Source organism: Anomaloglossus baeobatrachus, chromosome 4 (genome assembly GCF_048569485.1).
Source record: "Anomaloglossus baeobatrachus isolate aAnoBae1 chromosome 4, aAnoBae1.hap1, whole genome shotgun sequence".
Classification (NCBI taxonomy): domain Eukaryota; kingdom Metazoa; phylum Chordata; class Amphibia; order Anura; family Aromobatidae; genus Anomaloglossus; species Anomaloglossus baeobatrachus.
Window position 1 is genome coordinate 6,790,382 of NC_134356.1, and position 13,472 is coordinate 6,803,853.

At 51.1% G+C, this 13,472-nt stretch overlaps 1 protein-coding gene across 1 annotated transcript in view; it reads right to left on the reverse strand.

Moving 5' to 3' along the window:
* Positions 1-4,193, reverse strand: part of BCAT1 (branched chain amino acid transaminase 1) — a 66,110-nt gene extending 61,917 nt beyond the window's left edge. The window contains exon 1 of the mRNA XM_075343516.1: positions 4,105-4,193. Coding sequence (XP_075199631.1) covers positions 4,105-4,110 — 6 coding nt within the window. The 5' untranslated portion in view covers positions 4,111-4,193. The remainder of the gene's footprint in view (positions 1-4,104) is intronic.
* Positions 4,194-13,472: the final 9,279 nt, after the last annotated feature.

Genomic DNA, 13,472 nt, shown 5'->3' on the forward strand with positions numbered 1-13,472 from the left:
CCTGCAGACACCAGAGAGCAGGCGCTGTGTGCGGAGCCGGGGGACACCGGTGTCAGTGGGTGTTACCTCTACACACTGGGAGGGGGGAGCTGCCGGGAATTGTATCTGTGCCGGTGCCATTCACCAGGTCATTGCTCTATGGCACAGTCCCAGGACACACAAATATTCACACCCCTGCACACTGTGGCAGAGTCCCAGGACACACAAATATTCACACCCCCCTGTACACTCCGCCAAGCACCTGGCACCTAGAAGTGCCCACTATCTGGTAATGAAGGTCAGAGAATGGTGAGGCCGCGTCCTTCCTCAGGACATATTCATGATATTGTCCCCTCTGAGCACCTGGAAGAGCAGAAACTGGCATATATAATGTGTATACACTGTATACAGCGCGGCAGCACGGGGACATACAGCGTATACAGCGTATTCCCAGAACTGGGTGCAGTGAGGAGCAGAACGCAGGCTCAGTGGTCAGCACTGTACTATATAGAGAGCAGCACGGTGACTCAGTGGTTAGCACTATACTATATATAAGGTAGCATGGTGGCTCAGTGGTCGGCACTGTACTATATATAGAGCAGTACAGTGACTCAGTGGTTAGGACTGTACTACATATAAAGAGCAGTATGGTGGCTCAGTGGTCAGCACTGTACTATATATAAAGCAGCACAGTGAGTCAGTGGTTAGCACTATACTATATATAAGGTAGCATGGTGGCTCAGTGGTCGGCACTGTACTATATATAGAGCAGCACAGTTGTTCAGTGTTTAGTATTGTACTATATATAGGGCAGCAAAGTGGTTCAGTGGTTAGCACTGTACTATATATAGGGTAGCACAGTGGCTCAGTGGTTAGCACTGTACTATATATAGGGCAGCACAGGGGCTCAGTGGTTAGCACTGCACTATATATAGGGCAGCATAATGGCTCATTGGTTAGCAGTGTACTATATATAGGGCAGCACGGGGGCTCAGTGGTTAGCACTGTACTATATATAGAGCAGCACAATGGCTCAGTGGTTAGCACTGTTCTATACATAGGGCAGCACAGGGGCTCAGTGATTAGGACTGTATTATATATACAACAGCACGGTGGCTCAGTGGTTAGCACTGTACTATATATAGAGCAGCACAATGGCTCAGTGGATAGCACTGTACTATATATAGGGCAGCCTGTGGGCTCAGTGGTTAGCACTGTACTATATATATAGAGCAGCAGAATGGCTAAGTAGTTAGCACTGTACTATATATAGAGCAGCAAGGTGGCTCAGTGGTTAGTACTGTACTATATATAGGGCAGCCCGGGGCTCAGTGGTTAGCGCTGTACTATATATAGAGCAGCAAGGTGGCTCAGTGGTTAGGACTGTTGCTTTCCAGCATTGGGGTTCTGTGTTCAAATCTCAGCACGGAGACATCTGCCAGGGGCTGTTGTTCTCCCAGAATTTGCGCGGGTTTTCTCTCGGTTCTCCGGTTTCCTCCCACACTCCAGAAATGATAGGGAATGTAGATTGTGAGCCCCGATGGGGAGAGTGATGGCAAGGTCTGTGCAGCGCAGCAGAATATGTGAGTGCTATACACGGAAAATAAATAATAAAGCCAAACATCTGCAGATGATAATGTGCTTCTGCCATTAGAGAGACGTGTGGAGGACAGGAGTCTGCAGAGCACGTGTCCACCCATACATTGTATATAGCACAGCTGTGTATACTATATACAGCAGATACATTATATACAGAGAAGATACCATCTATATATGATCCACGCGCGCCCCCTCTCTCACCTCCTGCCCCCTGTGTGCTCACAGCTGCCCCTCTCTCACCTCCTGCCCCGTGTGCTCACAGCTGCCCCTCTCTCACCTCCTGCCCCCTGTGTGCTCACAGCTGCCCCTCTCTCACCTCCTGCCCCCTGTGTGCTCACAGCTGCCCCTCTCTCACCTCCTGCCCCCTGTGTGCTCACAGCTGCCCCTCTCTCACCTCCTGCCCCCTGTGTGCTCACAGCTGCCCCTCTCTCACCTCCTGCCCCCTGTGTGCTCACAGCTGCCCCTCTCTCACCTCCTGCCCCCTGTGTGCTCACAGCTGCCCCTCTCTCACCTCCTGCCCCCTGTGTGGTGACAGCTGCCCCTCTCTCACCTCCTGCCCCCTGTGTGCTCACAGCTGCCCCTCTCTCACCTCCTGCCCCCTGTGTGGTGACAGCTGCCCCTCTCTCACCTCCTGCCCCCTGTGTGGTGACAGCTGCCCCTCTCTCACCTCCTGCCCCCTGTGTGCTCACAGCTGCCCCTCTCTCACCTCCTGCCCCCTGTGTGCTCACAGCTGCCCCTCTCTCACCTCCTGCCCCCTGTGTGGTGACAGCTGCCCCTCTCTCACCTCCTGCCCCCTGTGTGCTCACAGCTGCCCCTCTCTCACCTCCTGCCCCCTGTGTGCTCACAGCTGCCCCTCTCTCACCTCCTGCCCCCTGTGTGCTCACAGCTGCCCCTCTCTCACCTCCTGCCCCTTGTGTGCTCACAGCTGCCCCTCTCTCACCTCCTGCCCCCTGTGTGCTCACAGCTGCCCCTCTCTCACCTCCTGCCCCCTGTGTGCTCACAGCTGCCCCCCTGTTACCTCCTGCCCCGTGTGTGCTCACAGCTGCCCCTCTCTCACCTCCTGCCCCCTGTGTGCTCACAGCTGCCCCTCTCTCACCTCCTGCCCCCTGTGTGCTCACAGCTGCCCCTCTCTCACCTCCTGCCCCCTGTGTGCTCACAGCTGCCCCTCTCTCACCTCCTGCCCCCTGTGTGGTGACAGCTGCCCCTCCCTTACCTCCTGCCCCCTGTGTGCTCACAGCTGCCCCTCTCTCACCTCCTGCCCCCTGTGTGCTCACAGCTGCCCCTCTCTCACCTCCTGCCCCCTGTGTGCTCACAGCTGCCCCTCTCTCACCTCCTGCCCCCTGTGTGCTCACAGCTGCCCCTCTCTCACCTCCTGCCCCCTGTGTGCTCACAGCTGCCCCCCTGTTACCTCCTGCCCCGTGTGTGCTCACAGCTGCCCCTCTCTCACCTCCTGCCCCCTGTGTGCTCACAGCTGCCCCTCTCTCACCTCCTGCCCCCTGTGTGCTCACAGCTGCCCCTCTCTCACCTCCTGCCCCCTGTGTGCTCACAGCTGCCCCTCTCTCACCTCCTGCCCCCTATGTGGTGACAGCTGCCCCTTTCTCCTGCCCCTCTCTCACCTCCTGCCCCCTGTGTGCTCACAGCTGCCCCTCTCTCACCTCCTACCCCCTGTGTGGTCACAGCTGCCCCTCTCTCACCTCCTGCCCCCTATGTGGTGACAGCTGCCCCTCTCTTACCTCCTGCCCCCTGTGTGGTGACAGCTGCCCCTCTCTCCTGCACCTCTCTTACCTCCTGCCCCCTGTGTGGTGACAGCTGCCCCTCTCTCCTGCACCTCTCTCACCTCCTGCCCCCTGTGTGGTCACAGCTGCCCCTCTCTCACCTCCTGCCCCCTGTGTGCTCACAGCTGCCCCTCTCTCACCTCCTGCCCCCTGTGTGCTCACAGCTGCCCCTCTCTCACCTCCTGCCCCCTGTGTGCTCACAGCTGCCCCTCTCTCACCTCCTGCCCCCTGTGTGGTGACAGCTGCCCCTCTCTCACCTCCTGCCCCCTATGTGGTGACAGCTGCCCCTCTCTCCTGCACCTCTCTCACCTCCTGCCCCCTGTGTGGTCACAGCTGCCCCTCTCTCACCTCCTGCCCCCTATGTGGTGACAGCTGCCCCTCTCTCACCTCCTGCCCCCTATGTGGTGACAGCTGCCCCTCTCTCACCTCCTGCCCCCTGTGTGGTGACAGCTGCCCCTCTCTTACCTCCTGCCCCCTGTGTGGTGACAGCTGCCCCTCTCTCCTGCACCTCTCTCACCTCCTGCCCCCTATGTGGTGACAGCTGCCCCTCTCTCACCTCCTGCCCCCTATGTGGTGACAGCTGCCCCTCTCTCACCTCCTGCCCCCTGTGTGGTGACAGCTGCCCCTCTCTCCTGCACCTCTCTTACCTCTTGCCCCCTGTGTGGTGACAGCTGCCCCTCTCTCCTGCACCTCTCTTACCTCTTGCCCCCTGTGTGGTGACAGCTGCCCCTCTCTCCTGCACCTCTCTTACCTCCATGCTGCCGGAGATGCCGCGGACACGTTGCAGACTCGGGAGATTGTGGCTGATCGCTGCCTCTGCTGGAGGATGACATCAGCCGGGAGGAGGAGAAGAAGAAGAAGGAGGAGGAGGACGACGAGGAGGAGCAGTGCCCCCTGCTGACACCAAGCCTGGCACTGCGTACACCCTGCACAGAGGATACCACCCTGTACAGAGGATACCCTCCACCCGCCCCGGAACAGAGGATACCCCCCACCCTACACAGAGGATACCCCCACCCTACACAGAGGATACCCCCACCCTACACAGAGGATACCACACTACACAGAGGATACCCCCACCCTACACAGAGGATACCACACTACACAGAGGATACCCCCACCCTACGCAGAGGACACCACACTACACAGAGGATACCCCCACCCTACACAGAGGATACCACACTACACAGAGGATACCCCCACCCTACACAGAGGATACCACACTACACAGAGGATACCCCCACCCTACACAGAGGATACCCCCACCCTACCCAGAGGATACCACACTACACAGAGGATACCCCCACCTTACACAAAGGATACCCCCCTGCACAGAGGATATCCCCCACCCTAGACAAAGGATACCCCCACCCTACACAGAGGATACCCCCACCCTACACAGAGGATACCACACTACACAGAGGATACCCCCACCCTACACAGAGGATACCACACTACACAGAGGATACCCCCACCCTACACAGAGGACACCACACTACACAGAGGATACCCCTACCCTACGCAGAGGACACCACACTACACAGAGGATACCCCCACCCTACACAGAGGATACCACACTACACAGAGGATACCCCCACCCTACACAGAGGATACCCCCACCCTACACAGAGGATACCCCCACCCTACGCAGAGGACACCACACTACACAGAGGATACCCCCACCCTACACAGAGGATACCACACTACACAGAGGATACCCCCACCCTACACAGAGGATACCACACTACACAGAGGATACCCCCACCCTACACAGAGGATACCCCCACCCTACACAGAGGATACCACACTACACAGAGGATACCCCCACCCTACCCAGAGGATACCACACTACACAGAGGATACCCCCACCTTACACAAAGGATACCCCCCTGCACAGAGGATATCCCCCACCCTAGACAAAGGATACCACCCTGCACAGAGGATACCAACCTGCACAGAGGACACCCTCCACCCCCCCCATCTGCACAGAGGATCCCACCCTGCAAAGAGGATACCACCCTTCACAGAGGATACCACCCTGCAGATAGGATACCATCCACTCCCTCTGCACAGGGGATGGGGACAAGGATGGGCATTTTACAACAGGATGGGGACAAGGATGGGCACATTATTACAGGATGGGGACGAGGATGGGCATATTACCAGAGGATGAGCACATTACTACAGGATGGGCATGTTACTACAGGATGGGGACCAGGATGGGCACATTACTACTGGATGGGTACAAAGATGGGGCACATTGCTACAGGATGAGGACTAGGATGGGGACATTACTAGGTTGGGCACAGGTGAGAAGAATGTTTTGGTGTGTGTGTGTGTGTGTGTGTGTGTGTGTTGCCCACTTAGGCTGCACAGCACAGGGTGTGTGTGTGTGTGTGTAATGACACAGCAGGTGTTGCGGTCCAGTAATGAGGACATTACTACAGGATGGGGATAAGATGGGCACATTACTACGTGATGCGCACAAGAATGGGGCACATTACTTCAGGATGGGAACAAAGATTTGTATATTACTACAATATGGGCACAAAGATGGGGCACATTACTACAGAATGGGCACATTACTACAGAATGGGCACATTACTACAGGATGAGCACATTACTACATGATGGGGATAAGATGGGCACATTACTACGTGATGTGTACAAGAATGGGGCACATTACTTCAAGATGGGTACAAAGATGAGCACATTACTACAGAATGTAGAAATGGTTGTCCAAAGACTCCAGCGGACAAATTCCAGGACTCAATAGATATTCTTATTTTTTTTTTCTTTTTGGAAAGCAATTTTATTTGAATAGTTCCATTAAAATTACATCCACGTGGGGCAAGACAAATATCGGATAAGGGTAGTGGTCTCTCGGACTACGCGTTTCGGCGTGTGTGCGCCTTCTACATGGTCCCTAAACAAAAGACTCCTTGCAAAGCATTAAAAAAGGAAGTGAGGGGGTGGGGTAAAAACAAACATGGGACACCCAAATTAACCCCATGTTGACATATCCCTCCGAAGAAGTATAAATTGAACATTTACTTAATATATAAATATATTAGGATAATAATAGCTATAATGCAAAAGAACTTTTCATGTAGTCAAATAGCACAAATCGGAAACAAATATAATAAAATAAAAATTGGAAGAATATCTGCAAACATTACCCATAATCATCAATTAATACATGAGAATGGATGCAGAAATTCATTTTAATAAGCATAGAGAATGTTTCTGGGGAACCCTCTACATAATCAGCATATAATTTCCAAAAGATGTTTATGGATGCGCTTTTTTCTGGGTCCGGTAGTGCAGCCGATATATTGGATCTGACAATCGCAGCTTTCTATAGAATATATAACATTACTAGTATTGCAATTTATAAAACTCCTGATGTCACATATGTATTATTAGTAAATGATGAAAAAGTTTTGGATTTTTTCGCAAAGCGGCAGCATTTTCATTTCCTAGCGCCACATTAGAAAAATCCCTTTAGATCAAGTCAGGTTTTTCACAGATTAGAGCTTTGAGAAAAGTAACCAGGTGACGAAATATCCTTCGAGGAGGCGCTTTCTGAGCAACAAACTGTGTCTTTTATTCGTCATAATTTCCCTAAGATTATGCTCTTGATTTAAAATGGGAATATATTGCAATAAAAAAATAATAATTTCATAAAATTCGGCGCTGAACTGTGGGGAAAATGCAATTACTGAATCCATTTTGCCAGATTTTTTATTTTTATTAGTCAGTAAAAGATTACAATTCTCAACAATATTATCGGCCCGGGATAGCCCCATTCAGGGCAGCCCCTTTTTGCTAATCTTTTGCGGGTTTTATTTTTTCCTTTCTAAAATCCTCAGAATTGGTGCTATTGCGTTTCACCCTCACTAGTTCTCCTATAGGTAAGTTCTCGTAATATGCGGTGGGTGACGTGATTTTGCGGCCAGAATGTTATTGGACGCTGTAGGCTTTCTATAGGGAGAAATGTCAACTCGATTTTCAGTGTTAACCCATAAAGTGATGTCTACAAAGTCAATTGTGTTATGACTATGGCAAGATGGAAACTTCAAATTGAAACCATTCACCATGATAGGGATTTTCTGCCTATGCGGCATCACAATGCTGCTTGAGGCTTCCGCCACACATCCGTGAAAAACGTGCGTGTTTGGTCCGTTTCCGTGTATACTGGAGACACGGCCAAACGTGCACCAATGTTACTATATCTCAGCGGTTACACTTGCGTTTTTGGTTATGTCCGTTTGTCCGTCTCCGTGATGCGTTTTGTGGGCCGTGTCTCACGCCAGCATGTCCGTTTTATTCACGCCACACGCAGCACGGACCCAATGAAAGTCAATGGGTCTGTGCGCATGTCCGAGTGACACGGACGCATCTCTGTTTGTTCCCTGTATGTTTTGTGCTTTTTTCATGTCATGTCAGTCTTTTTTCTTTTTATGTTTCGTTCTCTCCCTCAGTCCGTCGGTCGGTCTCTATGTCTGTCGGTCGGTCTCTCTGTCTTATCTGTCCCTCTAGCTGTCTGTCGGTCAGTTCCCCCCCCTCTCTCATACTTACCATTCCCCGATCCCCGGCGCGGCGCTGCACGGCTGTTATAAAAACTCCGGCGGCTTTTCCTCTTTTGAAAAAGCCGGCCGCCCATTAATCAATCTCGTATTCCCTGCTTTCCCCGCCCACCGGCGGCTGTGATTGGTTGCAGTGAGACACGCCCACCACGCTGAGTGACAGGTGTCACACTGCACCCAATCACAGCAGCCGGTGGGCGTGTCTATACTGTGCAGTAAAATAAATAAATAATTAAAAAAACCGGCGTGCGGTCCCCCCCCATTTTAATACCAGCCAGATAAAGCCATACGGCTGAAGGCTGGTATTCTCAGGATGGGGAGCTCCACGTTATGGGGAGCCCCCCACCCTAACAATATCAGTCAGCAGCCGCCCAGAATTGCCGCATACATTATATGCGACAGTTCTGGGGCTGTACCCGGCTCTTCCCGATTTGCCCTGGTGCTTTGGCAAATCGGGGTAATAAGGAGTTATTGGCAGCCCATAGCTGCCAATAAGTCCTAGATTAATCATGTCAGGCGTCTATGAGACACCCTCCATGATTAATCTGTAAGTTACAGTAAATAAACACACACACACATGAAAAAATCCTTTATTAGAAATAAAAAACACAAACACATTCCCTCATTACCAATTTATTAACCCCGACAAACCCTCCATGTCCGGCGTACTCCACAGTCCTCCAGCGTCGCGTCCAGCTCTGCTGCATGCAGGTGACAGGAGCAGCAGAAGACACAGCCGCTCCTGTCACCTCCACGCAGCTAATGAGGTGAGTAGCGCGATCTGCTGCTGTCACTGAGGTTACCCGCGGCCACCGCTTGATCCAGCGGTGACCGCGAGTTACCAGACTGACAGCTGCTGATCGCGCTACTCATCTCATTAGCTGCGTGGAGGTGACAGGAGCGGCTGTGTCTTCTGCTGCTCCTGTCACTTCCATGCAGCAGAGCTGGACGCGACGCTGGAGGACTGTGGAGTACGCCGGACATGGAGGGTTTGTCGGGGTTAATAAATTGGTAATGAGGGAATTTGTTTGTGTTTTCTATTTCTAATAAAGGATTTTTTCGGGCGTGTGTGTGTTTTTTTACTGTCACTTACAGATTAATCATGGAAGGTGTCTCATAGACACCTGACATGATTAATCTAGGACTTATTGGCAGCTATGGGCTGCCAATAACTCCTTATTACCCCGATTTGCCAACACACCAGGGTAAATCGGGAAGAGCCGGGTACAGTCCCAGAACTGTCGCATATAATGTATGCGGCAATTCTGGGCGTCTGCTGACTGATATTGTGAGGCTGGGGGGTTCCCCATAACGTGGAGCTCCCCATCCTGAGAATACCAGCCTTCAGCTGTATGGCTTTATCTGGCTGGCATTAAAATTGGGGGGGACCGCACGCCGGTTTTTTTAATTATTTATTTATTTATTTTACTGCACAGTATAGACACGCCCACCGGCTGCTGTGATTGGGTGCAGTGTGACACCTGTCACTCAGCATGGTGGGCGTGTCTCACTGCAACCAATCACAGCCGCCAGTGGGCGGGTAAAGCAGGGAATACGAGATTGATTAATGGGCGACCGGCTTTTTCAAATTAGAAAAAGCCGCCGGAGCAGTGTGAACGCCGTGCAGCGCCGGGGATCGGGGATCGGTGAGTATGAGAGAGGGGGGGACACTTCAGTCACTCGGGGGATTACCGGTCACCGGTGAATCCTTCACAGGTGACCGCTAATCAGTACACGGCACAGACAGAGCCGCGGCATGTCAATGAACTCGGGTGAAGTTCACCCGAGTTCATTCTCATCCCGCTACTCTGTCTTCCGACATGTAGTAACGACATTTTGCATCACACACGGACATTTCACACGGACAACACATACACATGTCAGTTATTTCACTCACGCACACACGGACATTCCACACGCACATACGGCTAGCATACGGGATACACACGCAGGCCACACATACCATAAAAACGGACATAAAAAACGGAAAACGGACCCGAAAAACGGCCCGTTTTACACGGACGTGGTTTTCACGGATGTGTGGCGGAGCCCTGAAAGATAGAATGTCTGTCTCAATGTATACCTATTTATAAGATGGTTATATCTCTGATTCATTATCTGTGTTGTTATACATTTTGAACTATGGTGATTCTGGTATAAGATTTATTATCTTTGAGAGGAGTTATTCTGGATTGGGTCTCATTACCATTGTCCTTGGTGTTTTTTAATATGTCTGCACTGTGTTGTATTTTGTATGTGTGTTTTTAAACTTTTTGATACACAAATAAAAATCGTATTATATTATACTAATTCTGGAGTGAACGCCTTTTGGTCAAGCGCTTTTCTGGTGATTGACAACAAAATTTCTATTGATGATAAAAAATCTTTAATTATCAAATCATAATCACTAAAAGCACATCACTACAGGATGGGCACATTACTACAGGATGGGCACAAGAGTGGGCACAGTACTACAGGATGGGCACATTACTACAGGATGGGCACAAGAGTGGGCACAGTACTACAGGATGGGCACATTACTACAGGATGGGCACAAGAGTGGGCACAGTACTACAGGATGGGCACATTACTACAGGATGGGCACATTACTACAGGATGGGCACAAGAGTGGGCACAGTACTACAGGATGGGCACATTACTACAGGATGGGCACATTACTACAGGATGGGCACAAGAGTGGGCACATTACTACAGGATGGGCACATTACTACAGGATGGCCACAAGAGTGGGCACAGTACTACAGGATGGGCACATTACTACAGGATGGGCACAAGAGTGGGCACAGTACTACAGGATGGGCACATTACTACAGGATGGGCACATTACTACAGGATGGGCACAAGAGTGGGCACAGTACTACAGGATGGGCACATTACTACAGGATGGGCACATCACTACAGAATGGGCACATTACTACAGGATGGGCACATCACTACAGAATGGGCACATTACTACAGGATGGGCACATTACTACAGGATGGGCATATTACTACAGGATGGGCACAAGAGTGGGCACATTACTACAGGATGGGCACATTACTACAGGATGGGCACAAGAGTGGGCACAGTACTACAGGATGGGCACATTACTACAGGATGGGCACATTACTACAGGATGGGCACAAGAGTGGGCACAGTACAACAGGATGGGCACATTACTACAGGATGGGCACATTACTACAGGATGGGCACAAGAGTGGGCACATTACTACAGGATGGGCACATTACTACAAGATGGGCACATTACTACAGGATGGGCACAAGAGCGGGCACATTACTACAGGATGGGGACATTACTACAGGATGGGCACATTACTACAGGATTGGCACAAGAGTGGGCACATTACTACAGGATGGGCACATTACTACAGGATGGGCACAAGAGTGGGCACATTACTACAGGATGGGCACAAGAGTGGGCACATTACTACAGGATGGGCACATTACTACAGGATGGGCACAAGAGTGGGCACATTACTACAGGATGGGCACATTACTACAGGATTGGCACAAGAGTGGGCACATTACTACAGGATGGGCACATTACTACAGGATTGGCACAAGAGTGGGCACATTACTACAGGATGGGCACATTACTACAGGATGGGCACAAGAGTGGGCACAGTACTACAGGATGGGCACATTACTACAGGATGGGCACAAGAGTGGGCACAGTACTACAGGATGGGCACATTACTACAGGATGGGCACATTACTACAGGATGGGCACATTACTACAGGATGGGCACAAGAGTGGGCACAGTACTACAGGATGGGCACATTACTACAGGATGGGCACATCACTACAGGATGGGCACATTACTACAGGATGGGCACATTACTACAGGATGGGCACATTACTACAGGATGGGCACATCACTACAGAATTGGCACATTACTACAGGATGGGCACATTACTACAGGATGGGCATATTACTACAGGATGGGCACAAGAGTGGGCACATTAATACAGGATGGGCACATTACTACAGGATAGGCACAAGAGTGGGCACAGTACTACAGGATGGGCACATTACTACAGGATGGGCACATTACTACAGGATGGGCACAAGAGTGGGCACAGTACTACAGGATGGGCACATTACTACAGGATGGGCACATTACTACAGGATGGGCACAAGAGTGGGCACAGTACTACAGGATGGGCACATTACTACAGGATGGGCACATCACTACAGAATGGGCACATTACTACAGGATGGGCACATCACTACAGAATGGGCACATTACTACAGGATGGGCACATTACTACAGGATGGGCATATTACTACAGGATGGGCACAAGAGTGGGCACATTACTACAGGATGGGCACATTACTACAGGATGGGCACAAGAGTGGGCACAGTACTACAGGATGGGCACATTACTACAGGATGGGCACATTACTACAGGATGGGCACAAGAGTGGGCACAGTACAACAGGATGGGCACATTACTACAGGATGGGCACATTACTACAGGATGGGCACAAGAGTGGGCACATTACTACAGGATGGGCACATTACTACAAGATGGGCACATTACTACAGGATGGGCACAAGAGCGGGCACATTACTACAGGATGGGGACATTACTACAGGATGGGCACATTACTACAGGATTGGCACAAGAGTGGGCACATTACTACAGGATGGGCACATTACTACAGGATGGGCACAAGAGTGGGCACATTACTACAGGATGGGCACAAGAGTGGGCACATTACTACAGGATGGGCACATTACTACAGGATGGGCACAAGAGTGGGCACATTACTACAGGATGGGCACATTACTACAGGATTGGCACAAGAGTGGGCACATTACTACAGGATGGGCACATTACTACAGGATTGGCACAAGAGTGGGCACATTACTACAGGATGGGCACATTACTACAGGATGGGCACAAGAGTGGGCACAGTACTACAGGATGGGCACATTACTACAGGATGGGCACAAGAGTGGGCACAGTACTACAGGATGGGCACATTACTACAGGATGGGCACATTACTACAGGATGGGCACATTACTACAGGATGGGCACAAGAGTGGGCACAGTACTACAGGATGGGCACATTACTACAGGATGGGCACATCACTACAGGATGGGCACATTACTAAAGGATGGGCACATTACTACAGGATGGGCACATCACTACAGAATTGGCACATTACTACAGGATGGGCACATTACTACAGGATGGGCATATTACTACAGGATGGGCACAAGAGTGGGCACATTACTACAGGATGGGCACATTACTACAGGATAGGCACAAGAGTGGGCACAGTACTACAGGATGGGCACATTACTACAGGATGGGCACATTACTACAGGATGGGCACAAGAGTGGGCACAGTACTACAGGATGGGCACATTACTACAGGATGGGCACATCACTACAGGATAGGCACAAGAGTGGGCACAGTACTACAGGATGGGCACATTACTACAGGATGGGCACATCACTACAGAATGGGCACATTACTACAGGATGGGCACA